The sequence below is a fragment of the Chironomus tepperi genome, unplaced genomic scaffold (assembly GCF_022539635.2).
Source record: "Chironomus tepperi strain 1889 unplaced genomic scaffold, CSIRO-AGI_Ctep_v1 contig_168, whole genome shotgun sequence".
NCBI classification, from domain to species: domain Eukaryota; kingdom Metazoa; phylum Arthropoda; class Insecta; order Diptera; family Chironomidae; genus Chironomus; species Chironomus tepperi.
Window position 1 is genome coordinate 239,580 of NW_027226290.1, and position 18,315 is coordinate 257,894.

Here is an 18,315-nt window from a genome sequence, read left to right on the forward strand (position 1 = left end):
AGATCAAAATGAAGGATGCTAAATGGTTCTCAAAACTATATGGAGCTGTGAAATGGAGGCTTTTGTTGCACGGGTAATGAATCGTTGATTTAGGGGCTATTCAGTTATTACGTAACGTTCTTATGGGTAGAATGTGAGGTTCTTAGAATTCTTGTTCTCGACAAATTCTCGAAATCGAAATCAAGAATGATACCGAGACTAAGTCTATCCGGGAAGTCAACTAGAGACGACTCAAGTCGACTCGACTCCATACAAAAATCCAAGTCAAACTTGATACCCGGAGTTTATTCGGAAAGTCTATCCGACAAGTCTTCTTGGAGTCAATTTAGGAAGTCTACTCGGGGAAGTGTATGCAAGGAAGCTTATCCAGGGAAGATTACTCTGGGAAGCCTAGCCGGGGAGATCTACCAGGAGAAGTCCACTAGGAGAAGTCTTCCCGAGAACGTCTACCTAGGGAAGCCTACCCAGGGAAGCTTACACGGTGAGGTCTACCCGGCAGACCGTAGTCTCAGTATCAGCTTCTGCATCGGGTACCCTTAGTTACTAAATGGGTGTTGGGATTTTGTTATTCAGACTAAATCAGAGTTGGTAGAACTTCTTGACGTCGGACTCCAAATTTCATTGGATTCAGACACCAAAATGCAGTCCCCAGATTATGCTATCAATGAGAAGATGATGAGGGTCATAAAATCGACTTTTTTCACGTTACGTAATTAGTGAATTGTCCCTCAAATGACTCAAAAATAAAATGTACGATAAAAATTGCGGTTTATTCAGATTAATCATCAGAAATTCATAAAAAATACAAACAAAATTCATAAATTTTGTAACATAAAACAAAAAAATCATTCATAATCAATCGATTAGACTTCATCACCATCATATTGGACGTCCTTCAATTGAACTGAAAAGAAATTTGTTAAAAATTCATCAATAAAAAAAAATTGAATTCTTACATTTTTTCAATTGAAAACTGTGAATTTCCTCATATGCATTATTCTGTCTAATTGGTGTGTCATAAATAGGAACAGAATCACACGCTACTGTTGGCACTGATGGTGACTTTATGAGCTCAGGTATTAAACTGAATTCGTTTTGATTGAGCGGTGCAGCTTCGATGTCTTCGAAATTGTTATTTGACACTTTTGGAAGGATTTTGAAAGTATTTAAGGATATTCAATGGATTTCCTATAGCTTACCATGGTCAGGAACATCAGTGCTGTCAACAGATTGAGGAGGATTGTTCACTTTTTTAAATAACACACAAACAAATACAACCAGACCAATGACGATTGTTGACAGGACAAGTAAGCTGAAATTAGACATAATAAAGTAGTATTCGGTTCTGTCCGGGATTGTTCGGTCATTTCGGTAGTCTTCGGTCATCTTCGGTCTTGTTCGTTCTGTTCGGTTCTGTTCGGGACTGTTCAGTCATTTCGGTAGTCTTCGGTCATCTTCGGTCTTGCTCGGTTTTGTTCAGTCTATTCGGTACTGTTCGGTCATATCGGTCAGTTCGGTAGCCTTCGGGCATCTTCGGTCTCTTCAGTTTTTTTGGGTCAATTCGGTCTGTTAGGTCTGTTCGGTAGTTTTCGGTAATCTTCGTTAGTCTTCGGTAATCTTCGGTAATCTTAGGTAGTGTTCGGTAGTCTTCGGTCTTCTTCAGTCTGTTCCGTTCACGCAGTCACTTGGTCTTTAAATTATACTTACATCCAGGAAATATGCTCAATAAATTTATTAAGCTTCGTTTGATCACAATCGCAAAATTGTTCAGAAAGATGAATAATCATGCTAAGAAAAATTAAATTTAATTTTTTTAATTATTTCTCAATAATCTCAACTTAACTTACAGCAAAAAAAGGAATTTTAAGGCATCCATCGCTAATTTACTGAAGAAAACTCCAAAATTAAATTAATTTTGAGGAATCCAAATGATTTAAATCTAACAATAAGACTAACCGGTCGCCTATGAGTAACTAAGCTTTAATAGAATTTTAGATTATGATAATTTTGAACAAAAACTCACCACAAACTACAAAGGCTGATGATTAAGCTAGGATTGATAAATCATGCATATGTTTTATATTGACTAAAGCAATGGTGGGGAGAATTGGGGAAGCTGGTGCATGACACCGAAGCTGACAAAATGTCAAGTGTATAGCTTCTCGTGGTATTCCTTGATATCCCTTAATACACAGCTGGTGACCGAGCTATGTGCCTGGAAATGTTCAGCGTATCCAAACCACCTTTTCTGAAGGATGACAACCGCTACAATCAAACTAAGGATTTTAAGTCTTACAACCGCCCAATCCCAACATCAACATATACAAAGCAATCAACTTAACATAAAGCATTAATGCCTGCATGTAGTAAACCAATTCATGCGTATCCAATGAAAGAGAAAGTGAATCAATTTCAATTCCAACTGTGCTTCAAATACTGATTTAATCCAAACAGCATTCATGAGCATGAAACAATTGCCAAAAGCAAGCCGTGATCGTCTAGTGGTTAGGACCCTACGTTGTGGCCGTAGTAACCCAGGTTCGAATCCTGGTCACGGCAAATTGTTAACTTTTTTTTTTGGCAGAATTTATTTGTTTTTTTGGGTTAGGGGAAGGAGTTAAGGACAAGATACTGGTTTAGGAATGATGCTGTCGATGTAGATGGTAATGCACTTACTTGCTTAATTACTTCGATGGCTGTACAGATCAACTGTGATCTATTGCCTCCCTTATTAGGCTTGCTAGCTCAACACATCCTGTGTTAACAAGGGCCTCGTTTGATTGCGTCCCACTATGTGGCCTGGATTAACTGTCTCCACCGCCCAAAGATAAGGTTGATCTTTGGCGTGGTTAGACTTAGTGCAGTACGTGACTGCATACATTCTGCATTCGCACACCTTACAGAGACTGACGATAATGCACTTGGCATATCTGTAAATGGCAATCAGTTACCAGTGATAGAGTAAGCTTCAGACGTAAACTAAGGAAGGACATGGATGGCTAATTGATCTGTACGGCCAGCGAAGTCAGTATCGGTTTAGTAAGTTAGTCCTTGCCATACCAATCCTTCGATCATGGACTCGAAAAAAAAAAAAGGTGGTGCACAACCTTTTTTTGCGGTTCACCTTGTTGATAAACCTCAAAACCTGAAACCGCAAACGACATACGATTCATACGACATTTTGTCATCAACTACACTAGTGTGTCGCAGCACACAGGTTGTCCACCACTGATCTAAATCATCATTAAAACACAGCATATCCAATTTTTTTCATAATTTTATTTCTCATACTTTTGGTTATTTCTCTCATAAAACTTTACAGCATAAAAACCAAAAACTCAAATTCAGGGTAAAAAAAAAAAATAATAAAATCTAATTTAATTAATGCTTTTGCCATCATTAGCTGTATACGTTGGTCGTTTAACTTCCTCACCCTTCTTCTTAATATTCTTTAATCGTATTTCATTAGCACGTGACATTTCAGCTATTCCACGTTCCCTAATTGATGCTTGACTTCGCCATATCTTAATCTCATAGTCATCGGATGTCGAGATGAACATTTCGTTGTCTTTGGGATTGAATGCGACGGAATTGACGACATCATTGTGTGGGAATGAGGCCAGACACATCCCGTAATATCCTAAAAAATGGAAGTAAAAGTTAAGTCAAGTTCCAAAGGTATTAAAAGCTCTAAACTTACTGTCCCACAAGTACGCATGACGATCCTCAGCACCCGATCCAACAAAGTCATCACAAACATCCAAAAATATGAAAAAGCACTCAGTATTTGGTGTGTATGCCTTATGTGCCCTCAACATTGTCCCAACCTTCTTCAATGTCTGCAAATCAATCACATGAATGTCAATTTCCTGTGATATTGGCGGCGGTTCCAATGGATTTGATATGACACAATTTTGTGGCCATGGACGTGAATTGACGTAAAGGAACCGATGATCGGGACTCAATCCCATACCAATGATGTGTCCTTCGAGGTCAATTAAGGCATCGACACCGTCAAAGCGACTCGAAACGGAATCAAAATTTGCCCAATCTGGGTCGGCACGCAGTTCTGGGAAGTGTTGGAACTGAAGTCGTGCTTCCTCGGGACTTAGCTGCTCAATTATCTGCTGAAGTTCTCGACGTCGCTTTTGAAGTGCAATTCGTTCCTTAATTGGTGGACCTGGTTCGAGTTTTTTTGGGAAGCTTGTCTTGAGGACACGCTTGAAGCCGATTTGATGTGGCGTGTAAGTTTTGGAACCGGTTGAGAATATTAAGTACTTTGGCTCATACAAGTCATCGTCGACATCTTCCTCATCAATTGCCATATCAACATCTATAAAGTCATCAAGTTCTGATGATGATTCACTAAAATTCTCCTCAAGTTCCTTTCTGAACTCATCTGAGTAGTTGAATGGACGATCATATCCAAAATTATCTTCTGAATTTGATGCATCTGGTACTGGAACTGATGCTGAGCCTGACGCTACGGGCGGTCGTGTTGTGAGATTCGACATTGGATTGCCTGGCTGATATACAGTTTGATTATTCGATTGAGATGATGTTGATTGTTCACTGGATGATTGATCTGGTGGTGGTGGAGTGACATCGTCAAGCCATGGACATCTGGCGATCCTGAGAAGATGGAAAGGGAATTGATTAGTAACAAGGGATTGATATGGTCGGTGTAAAGCAAGATTAAGTGTGGAACAGACAACAATGGTGCAAATCTGATCAATTTTGACAGCTTTTAGTCCATTTAGATTAGAATTACACCTTAAGCCTGTCCTGGACAACCTATTTTGTGCTATGGCACATTTTGAATCTGTCACAGCATGCAGGTTATCCTTGACTGCCCTAAATTGACACTATGTCTACACATTCCTATCGTTTATCCACATTTCTCGACCTTTATGAGCCGCAACTCATGCAGTGTGTCTTGGCATACTGGTTACTCGACACTGCCCCAAAACTAACCCCATGTCAACTCAATGCTATTCTAATTCTACATTCCTGGACCTTTTAGTCTTGTAAGTCATCCAATAATGCATCAAGCAGGTCACCCACAACTGCGCCAAACCGACACCATGCCCACACAATGCTACCCTACACCGCGACATGCAGGTTACCCAATGCACGCATAATGCTATGCTAACTCAACATTCTAAGACATTGCAGCACCACAAGTCATCCAGTGTGCCCTATTACGCAGGTTACCCACCGATGCACTGAACTCACACCATGCTAGTCCAATGCTGTCCTTGCTCCACATTCCTGGACTTTTTAGTCCTGCAATTCATCTAAAAATGCATCACGCAGGAGATTGACCTCAGCCCAAAATCGACACCATATCCATGCAATTCTAACCTAAATCCACATTACTAGACACCATCCTTACCCAAATCTATCCATAAAACCTCAATATACTCACATCAAATTCCTTATTGACGATGCATTTCTATTGTAGAAATTCAAAAACTCTTTCATAACTGGCACATTTTCATTGTCAATTTCTTGATTTGCTTTGCTAATCCAAATTGTTGATTTCGAGACGAGATGAGCGAGCCACTTGAGGTCACCGGAGAGGATGTGTTGATTGGATAGCCAGCATCCAAAAATGTCTACAATTGAATAAAGGATTGATTAGAAAATTGGGTAAAAATGGGGAAATGGGAGTCTGGGGGAGGGGTTTGACCCTACTAATACCCACCATAAGGCTTCGACTGCACCCTCGCCCTCAAATGAAATCCATCAGCCAGGCTAAACACAGCAATTTCACCGGATGTTGAGTTAAAACTACCAAAATGTACACCAGACACAAGCAGTAAGCTGTCAGATCGGTTCCATTGTGAGAATTGTGTGTACTTCCAACTTAATGTCTTCATATCATATTTGTGCTTCAGTTGTGATGGAAAGTCTGATGTCCAAACAATCACAAAGCCATCTTTTGAGCACGTACTGAATAGTTTACCATTGTTACTGAAGCTCACGTGTAAGACTTGATGTGAATGCTCGGTGAGTACTTCGGTGAGAATTAAAGGCACATTGTCGACTAAGCGTTTGTATTCGTTGTACCAGTTGTCGGTGTCTGGAAATGAGATGGAGAATATTGAAAGAATTAGAAAATTGGTTATTGAGGTATTTAATTGGAATTTGGTTGGTCTGGACTTGGTCGGTTGTCATCTGGATGACCTCATTTAGTGTTTAGATTAAATTAGGAATTTTTCGGGTTCTATTTGGGATTTTTCGGGATTTTGATCGGGATTTTTCGGGAATTTTCAGAATTCATTCGGAAATGTTCGGATTTTATTCGGGATTGTTCAGACTTTTTCGTGATTTTTCGGATTTTATTTGAGAATCTTCGGATTTTTTGGGGGTATTTCGGTCTTTTTCGGAACTGTTCGGAATTTTTTCGCTTTTTTCGGATTTATTAAAGATTTTTTCGGAAGTTTTCGAACTTTTTTGGGATTGTTCGGACTTTCTCGGGATTGTTCAGACTTTTTCGGTATTTTTCGGATTTAATTCGGAATTTTTCGGATCTTATTTTTGAATCTTCGGATTCGTTCGGGAGTTTTCGGACTTTTTTGGGATTGTTCGTACTTATTAGGAATTTTTTGAAGTTTATTCAAAATTCTTCGGGATTTTTGGTTATTATTCTGAATTTTTTGAACCTATTCGAATTCAATCCTAAATTCCTAAACCTTATCAAACCCACAATATTCAATTTCACCCCCTTTCTGCTCCTCAACTGTCACAATCAAGTCAAAAACCTCATTTTTTTCTATTTTTAAATAATTATAAAAAATTTAATCCAATAGTCATCAAGTCGTCACATATTCAGCATGTTTACATTGTTCTTTATTTACCTCAAAGTCTACACGATCATCAGATAATTTATGAATGAATGAATCGTCACAATATCCACAACTACAACCAGTGTTGCTTATTTGACACGTGCATGTATTGTTGCGTGTGAAATTTGTGACTTATTTTCACAACTTGGTGCTAATTTAGCTCATCAAATAAATATTACATAAATTGAGTAGCACAACTGAGTGGCTATCGATTAAAGGGAAAATCAATTAGATTTAATTGAGGTCGTTTTAATTGTGTTGAATGCAAAAACAATCTGAATTTTTATTGAATGTTATTGGCTTTTCAATTAAAATGATAATTTTTTAAAGGTTTTTGTAATGTTTGTGAGAGTTTTGAGTTATTGGCACTTCGGAGTGAGGCTTGGGGTGTCAAGTATTGAACAGGTTCATTGAATATGCAGACAATAATTTGAAATTCAGCAAAAAATTATCCAAAATGCTTCAAAATTGTTAAAAATTCTTAAAAATTCTCAAAAATTCTCAAAAATTTTCAAAAATTCTCAAAAATTCATCAAAAAAATTGCCCAAAAAATTCCAAAAAAAAAAAAAAAATTGTGAAAAGTTGAGGAATTTTTTTGAATTTTTGTCCAAATGGGTCAAGGGTTAAGGAATATTTTGACCCCTCAGTCTCCCCCTAGTCTCCCCCTAGTCTCCCCCTCAGTCTCCCTCCCAGTCTCCCCCCAGTCTTCCCCGCAGTCTCCCCCTAGTCTCCTCCTTGTCTCCCTTCATACACCCCCTTATGGGGTCACTTAATTACAGCTTGTCCCACATCCGATTATGAATCACTTATATATTTCCTCATAAACCAGACAAACTCACGGGTTTATTAGACATTTACAACTCATTTATTAATTCAGTGGTGCTCAACCTTCAATTTTTCGCGACCCTTCTTGATGGTAAGCCTGGTTCGAATCCACACAAGGCATACGATTTCATACCATTTTCAAGAATTTGTAAGTGTATCGCAGCACAAAGGTTACCCACATCTGCAGCTGAATATATTCTCAATTAGCAATTCATATCCAATATTTATATTCACTTCCAACCCTTATTAGCATTCAAGCTTTACAAAAGTGACTAAAAAATAATTATTGACATCATAACAAAGTAATGATCATGTGCTTGAATCAGAATTGCTTATTAAGTTCTGTGAAATCGGCATGACTTGATTCATCACATTTTTACAGATTCATCAGATGTGTGACTTGTGACTTGACCTTGGAGGTTTGATGGGCTCATGCATTTATTAAATTATCTTATTATTACCCAAAATCAGAATTTTTACGTTCGATTTATTTTGCCAAGTTAATTGAGTTCTTGTCATTGAACTCGTGTGAGGCGGTTTAAAGGCCTTAAAGCAGAGATGAGGAAACTGTGTGATGTGGCACACTAAAGGTGTGGCACGAAAATCCAAAGGTTGTCCACAACTGTCTTGAATAGTCGATTGGGGTCGTTTCCTTAGTATTAAGCGCTCTTTGGGGGATTTGAGGCATTTACCCAATGACACAAAAGCCCACTGGCACAAATGCCCAGTGGCAAAAAAACCCACTAGCACAAAAGCCCACTGACACAAAAGCCCATAGAGATTATGTTAAGCAGTTTGGGGCAAAATTGACATTGCGGAACCGGTCAGTACCGAAACGGTGACCGTTGTTCCAACTGCAAGTGCCAATCAGCAACCGTTGTCCTCAGTTTCCAAACTTTGTGCCAGGAGAGCTAAAAAGTCAATTTTTCTCATTACGTAACTAGTGAACAAACCCCAAATTACAATCCAACTTCTTGACTTTTGAGCTCAACAATCTTATAAGGCAATCTAAACAAAATTATTCTTTGTTTGGCTATCTACGCTTAATTTATACATATTTAATCGTGATTTTCTTCTTATCAAATTGAGACAGTAAATGTTTATAAACTTTAAAGATCTGAAAGATTTGCAAATACCTTTTTGTTCTACTTTTATATAAAAATAAGAAGGTATCAATATATCAATCTTGATGAATGTTTCTGATACAATTGTAAGGGGTAAAGGAATAGATACGGAGCAGTACAGCTGTAAATTACTAGCATATGGTCGATGTTAATGAACTTACGGTACCAATGAGCATGATCACTAGGTATGCTAGGCGTACATGTTTGATTATAGGGCAATATGTCCGTTAGGGCACGGCTATATTGCCGGATCAATGGTAAGACATAAATTTGCCCTGGCGACACCACATCGGCTGATTCCGATTGTGTTTCTCGGGAATGGAACCTGAAAATCATCACAAAATGTGTCACAGTCAACTTCCAGTTCTAATTTAAGTTCCATATTTGATCCATCAAGTCGGCTAAGTGACGGCAAAAATGCATTTGACATGCAACTCATGACACACAGTTTAGACAGCACTGTCTTAACCTTTACGTAATTTCTGAACGTTCCCTTGTTCCTGCCTTTATGCTTTATCAAAAATCCATCCAAAAACTCGACTAAAACCTCAAATTTTTTTTGCATATCGCTTCCTCATTATCCTTCATCATCATCATCATTCTTGTCCCAAACTCAACTCAAACAAGCACTAAAATCAAGTTTTTTAGATTTGACCTACACAAACTACTAAAGCTCAAGAATTACCGCTTGTTGTGACCTTGCCAAAAAAAAAAAAAAAATCACATCGCTACGGAAATCGCAAGTCTGTCGTAGCTTAACACATTTACACAAAAATAAGAGAAGAGAGTCATTGACTTTAATTACTTTATGATTTAATAGAATGTGATGCTGTTGGAATGGGGAATTGGGATAGAATTAAGGCAGAGTGTGGCTGTCTCAAATTCAAAATTTTCGACATTAAAATTTCGAAAAATTCGAACTCAAGTTATTTTAAAATACAAATTTCCGTTACGAAGAAAAATAAAAGTAACGGTCATAAAAAATTTGAATATTAACGATTAAAAATATTTTTTTTTGAGAAAAATTAACGGTTATCTTTGAGAAAACCACACTCTGAATTAAGGTTTGATGGGACATAGGGATAGGGACATTTGGATGGGGATTGGATATTAGGTTAGGGTTGGGATATGAGGATGAGACATGGAAATGGAAAGGAACATGAGGATGGGACCTTGAATTTGGAATTGGGACATGGGGATGGGTATGGAACATGAGGATGGGCGAATGAAACGTGATAATTAGACATTGGGCTGAGACATTTGGATGAGACATGAGGAATGGTACATGGGGTTATAAAATGGATATGGGACATGGAGATTGGACATAGGGCATGGGTTAAAGGACATGAAGTTGAGAAATGAGGTTGAGACTTGAGAATAGGACATGGGCAAGGGGACATGGGCAAGGGGACATGGGCAAGGGGACATGGGCAACGGGACATGGGGCAATGGGACATGGAGCAATGGGACATGGGGCAATGGGACATGGGCAATGGGACATAGGCAATGGGACATGGGCAATGAAACACGGGGCAATGAAACATGGGGAATTAAAAATGGGTATTGCACATGGGGAAACGCGAAATAAGAAGTGGGACATGGGGAGGAAATTGAAGAATATTGTCCAAAAAAAAAGAGGGGAAAGGGGTTTGGTTGTCCCCTGAGTATGCCTCTGGATGGGTTTGGATGTAGATTTTTACTCAATTTTAAGACAATATTTGGACGTATTTCATATGATTTATTGGTCAATGACTTCAATATTCACTAAATTACTGTCCATGCAGTGCTGGGAATTAGAGGATTGATTCAGACTTGCTGTCCAGATGACAAGAAGTTAAATCAATCCAGACATAAACCTCAGATGCTGCTACATAATCAACAAATACTCACTTGGCTTCAATTTAATTCCTCTTTCGACTTTAAAATCCTCACGAAACTTTGACCTCCACAGCAGTGTATCTCGCGACACATAATGCCACCGTCTGCAACATTCCGAACAATTTAATATCTCCCGCGCTGATAACAATGAAAATATTTTAATCAACACATTTTCAGGCAAATTTGCCCAATCTGATGTCTCAAATTCATTCTGTCTCCTTTCACTTTTTAACTTTTTCAATACTTGATGCATATCATCATATTCCATGCTTAACACTTATTATTTCATTAATCACACATCCAATTTTAGCTGTGACTTAATCGTTACTTTATATACAACTGAATTAAAATTAAAATAAAGTTTTTAAAAAATTTGAAATTTTTTTTTTCTACGACGATATTTATATAAAAAAAAAATAAAAGTTGTGATCGCTCGCGAGAGAGGAAAAAGTTCGTCTAACAATAATAGCAAAACAAAAACAAACACAGACTGTAAGGTGAGAATGAGGGGTGTGAATGTATGAACATTGTTTGAAACTTTTTTTGACCGTTAATTTTTTGATTCAATTCAAAATAATTTTAGAAAGTTCTGTTTAGATTTTGATTGCTTATTCTGGAATTTTGAGAACGCATCAAGATTACTGAGCAAATTTTAGAATTTCATCAAGTCAACTTGATCGATTTTCAGCATTGCATCAAGTCAATTTGAGCTGATTTTAGAATTGCGTCAAGTCAAATTGGGAAAATTTTAGAATTGATTCAAGTCAACTTGAGAGAATTTCAACATCTTCTCAAGTCTACTTGAGTAAATTTCAGCATCGCTTTAAGTCAATTTGAGTAAATTTCAGCAACATTTCAAGTCGACTTGTGCAAATTTTAGCATCGAATCAAGTCAACTTGAGGAAATTTTAACATCGAATCAAGTCAACTTGAGGAAATTTTTACCATTGCATCAAGTCAGCTTGTGCTAATTTCAGCATCGAATCAAGTCAACTTAAACAAATTTCAGAATCAGTTCAAGTCAACTTGAGTGAAATTTCAGCATTACATTAGATCAACTTAAGCAAAATTCTGCATTACATCAGGCCAACTTGAACAAATTTAAGCTCAATTCAACTTGAGAAAAATTCAGATTTGCATCCAGTCGACTTGAGTGAATATCAGCATCGCATCAAGTCAACTTGAGCAAAATTCAGTGTTGCATTATGTTAATTTTAGCTAATTCTAGTTGACTTGAACTGATTTAGTCGAATTAAGTCATGTTGAATGGAATTTAATTGAGCCAAGTTGAATCAAAATGAGTCAAGTTGAGTTGAATTTGAGTCCAGTTGAGTTGAATTTGAATCAAGTTGAGTTGAATTTGAGTAAAGTTTAATTGAATTTGAATTAAGTTGAGTTGAATTTGAATCAAGTTGAGTTGAATTTGACTCAAGTTGAGTTGAATTTGACTCAAGTTGAGTTGAATTGAGCCAAATTTAATGAAATTTAGTCAAATTGATTTTACTTTTATCAACTTGAGTAAAATTGAATGAAATTGAGTCAAGTTGACTTGCTGTCAAGTTCCAAAACCCTCAAAATCCTCCAAATCCACCTTATTTTCCCACAAATCCGCAATCTTCTTCATATCTCATCTTCATTGTTTATCACTAACATTACTCCACGTATCAATCAGCTGTTTGCAATTCTACATCCTACATTTGTATTCGTGAGAATATTTCAAAACAACAAAAAAAAATCTTTCAAGTTTCGCTCATTTCAACTTATCGTCTGTCGCATTTCGGACGTTGTTTTGGTTGATTGTGAATGTTGTCGCTTTCTAATATTTTTTTGTTAAGCAGTCTTATCGATAAATTCTCACAAAACTACCGCCACGTCACTACGGTAAGTAAATTATTAAATAATAAGACACTTGTTTGCAATTAGATGTTCATCAAGTCAAGTGAATTTGATTGAGGAAGTTTAGACTTGTAAAATTCCATTTATTGTTCAGCTATTGATGTAAGTGGATGTTTATTGACATTAATTGATGCAGTTTGTGATTTAAGGGTTTAAGAAGTTGATTTTGGGGACAGTTTGAATTTTTAAGGTTTTGGTGATTTTGAATAATAATTTAAATTGCAAATGTCAAGGCCAAACATGAATTAAATGTGATTTAATCCAGATCAAGTCGCTCAGTTGCTAAGTCACTCAATCGCTGTCATTCGGTTGATCAGTCGCTCAGTCACTCGGTTGCTCAGTCATTCGGTTGCTCAGTCACTCGGTTGTTCAGTCACTCGGTTGCTCAGTCACTCGGTTGTTCAGTCACTCGGTTGCTCAGTCACTCGGTTGTTCAGTCACTCGGCTGCTCAGTCACTCGGTTGCTCAGTACTTCGGTTGCTCAGTCTCTCGGTTGCTCAGTCATTCGGTTGCTCAGTCAATCGGTCGCTCAGTCACTCGGTTGCTCGGTCATTCGGTTGCTCAGTCACTCGGTTGTTCAGTCACTCGGTTGCTCAGTCACTCGGTTGTTCAATCACTCGGCTGCTCAGTCACTCGGTTGCTCAGTACTTCGGTTGCTCAGTCTCTCGGTTGCTCAGTCATTCGGTTGCTCAGTCACTCGGTCTTTGACTAAAGCAGGGTGTGTCATACGTCTAGCTCAAGTCTATCACCAATCAATTCCTTATCATCAATCCCCCAAATTCCTAAAAAACAATACGTTTCCACTTCCATTCAATAATTCCATGATTCCTTATCAATTTCTAGATAACTTCAAATTCACAGCACTAAAAGACTCAATTTTACATCCAAAAATGTCACTCGATCTCATTTCACCGAACTTTACCGAAGAGCATATGAATGAAATCATTCGGAAATTTGGCGGAGTTAAGTACACATCGTGGGCATTTGAAGGAAATGCCGGTAAGAAAGGTGATGGATACTTAAGCGTGGTCTATAAAGTTGTTGTGACTGGTGTGGATGACAAGGGGTAAGTTGTGGATTTTTAGGGAATTTAGACATAATTACATGGATTTTTACCAAATTCAGGAACTCCTTCGACGTCCACGTCATCATCAAAACATCCCCAAAGAGCATCGCCCGTCGCAAAACCTTCCGATCAGCTGACTTCTTCCGAAATGAAATCAACTTCTACAATTCCGTCATATCCAAATTCATCGAGTTCCAGTCAGTCAAAAAGGACGCAAAATATCCATTCAATGAGATGTCAACGTGCCTTGTGTCCCACCTGGACGGTGAAAATGACTTCCTGGTTATGGAAAATTTAAACATGTGCGGCTATCACACAACATCACGTCAACAAGCTATGGACATTAATTTGTGTCGACTGATCATGCAGACACTTGGTCGATTCCATGGATTGTCGTTTATCATTCGCGATCAGAGTCCAAAGATGTTTGAGGAAATGGCAGCGGCACTTGAGGAGACTTACTATTCAGATAGACTTAAGCCTTGGTATAATGACTTTATTAATAAGCAAATTGACATTGCAATGGATGCAGTTAGTAAGATTTATGGTGGAACTGATGTTGAGGTGAAGGCAAGGAAGTTCTTGACGGAAGGAAGCTTGTTTGATAAGATGGTAAAGCTGACGCATACCAGGAATCGATATAGTGTCCTTGGGCATGGGGATTGTGAGTATTTGAGCCTTAATATGCTGTATGTAGCTCCATATTCCTTCCAATTCCTTCCTATTCCTTCCTATTCCTTCCTATTCCTTCCTATTCCTTCCTATTCCTTCCTATTCCTTCCTATTCCTTCCTATTCCTTCCTATTCCTTCCTATTCCTTCCTATTCCTTCCTATTCCTTCCTATTCCTTCCTATTCCTTCCTATTCCTTCCTATTCCTTCCTATTCCTTCCTATTCCTTCCTATTCCTTCCTATTCCTTCCTATTCCTTCCTATTCCTTCCTATTCCTTCCTATTCCTTCCTTCCTTCCTTCCTATTCCTTCCTATTCCTTCCTATTCCTTCCTATTCCTTCCTATTCCTTCCTATTCCTTCCTATTCCTTCCTTATTCCTTCCTATTCCTTCCTATTCCCCCATTCCTATTCCTCTCCTATTCCTTCCTATTCCTTCCTATTCCTTCCTATTCCTTCCTATTCCTTCCATTCCTTCCTATTCCTTCCTATTCCTTCCTATTCCTTCCTATTCCTTCCTATTCCTTCCCATCCTATTCCTTCCCTATTCCTTCCTATTCCTTCCTATTCCTTCCTATTCTTTCCCTATTCCTTCCTATTCCTTCCTATTCCTTTTCCTATTCCTTCCTATTCCTTCCTTCTATTCCTTCCTATTCCTTCCTATTCCTTCCTATTCCTTCCTATTCCTTCCTATTCCTTCCTATTCCTTCCTATTCCTTCCTATTCCTTCCTATTCCTTCCTATTCCTTCCTATTCCTTCCTATTCCTTCCTATTCCTTCCTATTCTTCTATTCCCTTCCTTCCTTCCTATTCCTTCCCTATTCCTTCCTATTCCTTCCTATTCCTTCCTATTCCTTCCTATTCCTTCCTATTCCTTCCTATTCCTTCCTATTCCTTCCTATTCCTTCCTATTCCTTCCTATTCCTTCCTATTCCTTCCTATTCCTTCCTATTCCTTCCTATTCCTTCCTTATTCCTTCCTATATTCCCTTCCTATTCTTCTCATTCCTTCCTATTCCTTCCTATTCCTTCTATTCCTTCCTATTCCTTCCTATTCCTTCCTATTCCTTCCTATTCCTTCCTATTCCTTCCTATTCCTTCCTATTCCTTCCTATTCCTTCCTATTCCTTCCTATTCCTTCCTATTCCTTCCTATTCCTTCCTATTCCTTCCTATTCCTTCCTATTCCTTCCTATTCCTTCCTATTCCTTCCTATTCCTTCCTATTCCTTCCTATTCCTTCCTATTCCTTCCTATTCCTTCCTTCTTCCTATTCCTTCCTATTCCTTCCTATTCCTTCCTATTCCTTCCTATTCCTTTCTTCTATTCCTTCCTATTCCTTCCTATTCCTTCCTATTCTTCCCATTCCTTCCTATTCCTTCCTATTCCTTCCTATTCCTTCCTTCCCTATTCCTTCCTATTCCTTCCTATTCCTTCCTATTCCTTCCCCTTCCTATTCCTTCCTATTCTTCCTAGGGCTTCCTTCCTTTATCCTTCCTATTCCTTCCTTATTCCTTCCTATTCCTTCCTATTCCTTCCTATTCCTTCCTATTCCTTCCTATTCCTTCCTATTCCTTCCTATTCCTTCCCTATTCCTTCCTATTCCTTCTATTCCTTATTCCTTCCTATTCCCTCCTTATTCCTTCCTATTCCATCCTATTCCTTCCTATTCCTTCCTATTCCTTCCTATTCCTTCCTATTCCTTCCTATTCCTTCCTATTCCTTCCTATTCCTTCCTATTCCTTCCTATTCCTTCCTATTCCTTCCTATTCCTTCCTATTCCTTCCTATTCCTTCCTATTCCTTCCTATTCCTTCCTATTCCTTCCTATTCCTTCCTATTCCTTCCTATTCCTTCCTATTCCTTCCTATTCCTTCCTATTCCTTCCTATTCCTTCCTATTCCTTCCTATTCCTTCTCATGTGCATCTTACCCTACCAAAGTGCACCATGCCCCCAACCAGACTGCCCACAACTGCCTTAATTCAAGCAACTAACTTCAAATTCCTAATTTTTAGGCTGGACCCCAAACTTCCTCGTCCATACAATCAACACAAATGGAAAGGACATTCCAGTTAAGGCAAAAATGATTGATTTTCAACTGTCGAGATATGCATCGCCGGCATTGGACATAACGTTCTTTTTGTATTCGTGTACAAGTGAGGAATTGAGGGTTCAGTACTATGATGACCTGATGAAGACTTATCACTCAAGTTTGTGTGATATTATTAAGGATTTTGGATCCAATCCGGAAGTTTTGTTTCCATATTCTGCATTGGAGGTGAGTTGTGGTCAATTGAGGTCATTTGAGGTCATTTGAGGTCATTTGAGGTCATTTGAGGGGATTAGGATTGTCCGGACTATGTGATGCGGTATGCTGGATAGAGTATCAATACCCAAAGCCCTAGTCATGCTTGGTTGCGTCTCTGAACAGTCACAAAAAATCCTAAAAATTGCAATTTTTTTGACAATTTTCACCAAAATTTTACAATTTTAAATTCCAGAACGAAATGAAGCAATTCGGCAAGTTTGGCGTCGGTATGGGAATTGAGTCGATTCCATTCAGTCTGATGGACGACAGTGAGACAGCTGATTTGGATCAGATAGAAGGTGATGATGCAGTTCCTATTACGGATGTTTGGATATTGAAAAGACTTGAAAATGAGAATGATCAAAGACGATTGGCTAACATCTTTAAGCATGCAGTTGATTGTGGATTTTTGGATTAAATTGTGGATGGTAATTTTGTCATAATTTTGCCATTTTTTGCCATTGCTGAACAAAATCAATCAAGATCGAATAGCACAAATTGATTAATTGATTAATAATCCAGTCCCATACTTGAGTGACTGTGAATAAAAGTCGGATTTGGTTTAAATCTTGAGAGGCTCACGCTAAGTCACGCTGGCCTGGTGACGGATTTCTGATCGATTACCCAACTTGTGACATTTAAGGATTGAGAATGTAATTAACAACAAAAATAAGTATTTTATTCAGAACAATTGTAATAAAAATGATAAATTTTGCATTATTTAAACTTTGGGAACGTCCGTAATTTATTTAACGCTTATAAGGATCATGTGAGTAGCTGTAGAACTCATTGAAAGCAACTGTTAATAAGGATTAGCAAATAACTTCTTTTATGCTGCAAAATTGTACTCCCATCATGCTTAGATATTTAATTTTTAAATCCCATTCAGAACCTTACAAATGTTTTGATTTCTCAACATTTTAATGGTTCTGTTGCACATAAACAAACTCAATAACATAACTCAGAATGTTTACAAATATCAAATTCACAAATTATTAAAGAAAAAAGTGTTGATTTTTATTAAATAAATATGGACCTAAAATACTGCAGGATTTGCTCCATAAACAGCGACAATTTAATAGAAATTTGTGATGAAATTCGGAAGAATTTCTATTTATTAACTAATATTCAAGTAAGTAATTCATGAAATGCTCTTTAGGTCAATTTATACAATTCCATTCGTTTTTCTTCATTTCAGCTGGTAAATTCAACAATCCATTCAAATTTGATATGCCAGGAATGCAAAGATAAGCTTCAATCAACAACAGAATACGTCAAACTCCTTAGAGAAAATGAAATCAAATTGATGAATCATGCTTCACAAGACAATCCACTTAAACATGAAGATCAGATAATTTTGTCTGAAATTAAAATTGAAACTGATGAATTTGGAATAGAAGCATCAAATTTCAAAGGATTTTGGTGAAAATTTACCGAAAAGTGACTTGAAACCCAACATAAATCGTGCCAGAAAGCGAAATGTAGCTGAAATTGTTACAGAACTGCCATCAAAACTTAAAAACAAGAAGTTAAAAGTCACAAAAGGTTCAATTCCAAAATTATGCAATAAAGTCACCAAAAATACACTAAAGACTCAACAATCCTCTCCAAAATCCTCCAAAACCCAATATTATCATTCAATATCCACAAAACCTGAAGAGCCTCACCAAAAATCCAAAAAATCACCCAAAAATCTCCA

General features: G+C 37.7%; 2 protein-coding genes, 1 long non-coding RNA gene and 1 other non-coding gene across 4 annotated transcripts; 2 read left to right on the forward strand and 2 right to left on the reverse strand.

Annotated features, from left to right (window-relative positions):
* Positions 1-766: 766 nt before the first annotated feature.
* On the reverse strand, positions 767-1,310 carry LOC139088664 (uncharacterized). The gene is made up of 3 exons (XR_011544246.1): positions 1,200-1,310; positions 957-1,142; positions 767-904 (listed from the first exon to the last, which is right to left on the reverse strand). It is a non-coding gene; the product is annotated as an uncharacterized lncRNA (long non-coding RNA).
* A 1,177-nt stretch (positions 1,311-2,487) lies between these two features.
* On the forward strand, positions 2,488-2,559 carry TRNAH-GUG (transfer RNA histidin (anticodon GUG)). Its single transcript has one exon. It is a non-coding gene; the product is annotated as a tRNA-His (tRNA).
* A 700-nt stretch (positions 2,560-3,259) lies between these two features.
* LOC139088624 (F-box/WD repeat-containing protein 5-like) lies at positions 3,260-11,121 on the reverse strand. Its single transcript, XM_070637879.1, has 5 exons — positions 10,692-11,121; positions 5,708-6,085; positions 5,429-5,618; positions 3,701-4,632; positions 3,260-3,640 (listed from the first exon to the last, which is right to left on the reverse strand). Exons 1-5 carry the CDS (start codon positions 10,945-10,947, stop codon positions 3,378-3,380), a joined length of 2,019 nt encoding a protein of 672 aa, XP_070493980.1. The 5' UTR covers positions 10,948-11,121; the 3' UTR covers positions 3,260-3,377.
* Positions 11,122-12,401: 1,280 nt separating this feature from the next.
* LOC139088632 (uncharacterized) lies at positions 12,402-17,342 on the forward strand. The gene is made up of 5 exons (XM_070637887.1): positions 12,402-12,560; positions 13,419-13,641; positions 13,701-14,305; positions 16,324-16,586; positions 16,810-17,342. Exons 2-5 carry the CDS (start codon positions 13,466-13,468, stop codon positions 17,032-17,034), a joined length of 1,269 nt encoding a protein of 422 aa, XP_070493988.1. The 5' UTR covers positions 12,402-12,560; positions 13,419-13,465; the 3' UTR covers positions 17,035-17,342.
* The last annotated feature ends 973 nt before the right edge of the window (positions 17,343-18,315 follow it).

What these genes read in the sequence shown, in the direction of transcription:
- LOC139088624 (XM_070637879.1), bottom strand. Translation starts at nt 10,947, where the DNA reads ATGGAATATGATGATATGCATCAAGTATTGAAAAAGTTAAAAAGTGAA. An exon ending in AGGAATTAAATTGAAGCCAA is followed by an intron (nt 6,086 to 10,691) that starts GTGAGTATTTGT and finishes TCTCATTTCCAG; the next exon opens with ACACCGACAACTGGTACAAC. An exon ending in GGTGCAGTCGAAGCCTTATG is followed by an intron (nt 5,619 to 5,707) that starts GTGGGTATTAGT and finishes ATTCAATTGTAG; the next exon opens with ACATTTTTGGATGCTGGCTA.
- LOC139088632 (XM_070637887.1), top strand. Translation starts at nt 13,466, where the DNA reads ATGTCACTCGATCTCATTTCACCGAACTTTACCGAAGAGCATATGAAT. An exon ending in ACTGGTGTGGATGACAAGGG is followed by an intron (nt 13,642 to 13,700) that starts GTAAGTTGTGGA and finishes TACCAAATTCAG; the next exon opens with GAACTCCTTCGACGTCCACG. An exon ending in TGTCCTTGGGCATGGGGATT is followed by an intron (nt 14,306 to 16,323) that starts GTGAGTATTTGA and finishes CCTAATTTTTAG; the next exon opens with GCTGGACCCCAAACTTCCTC.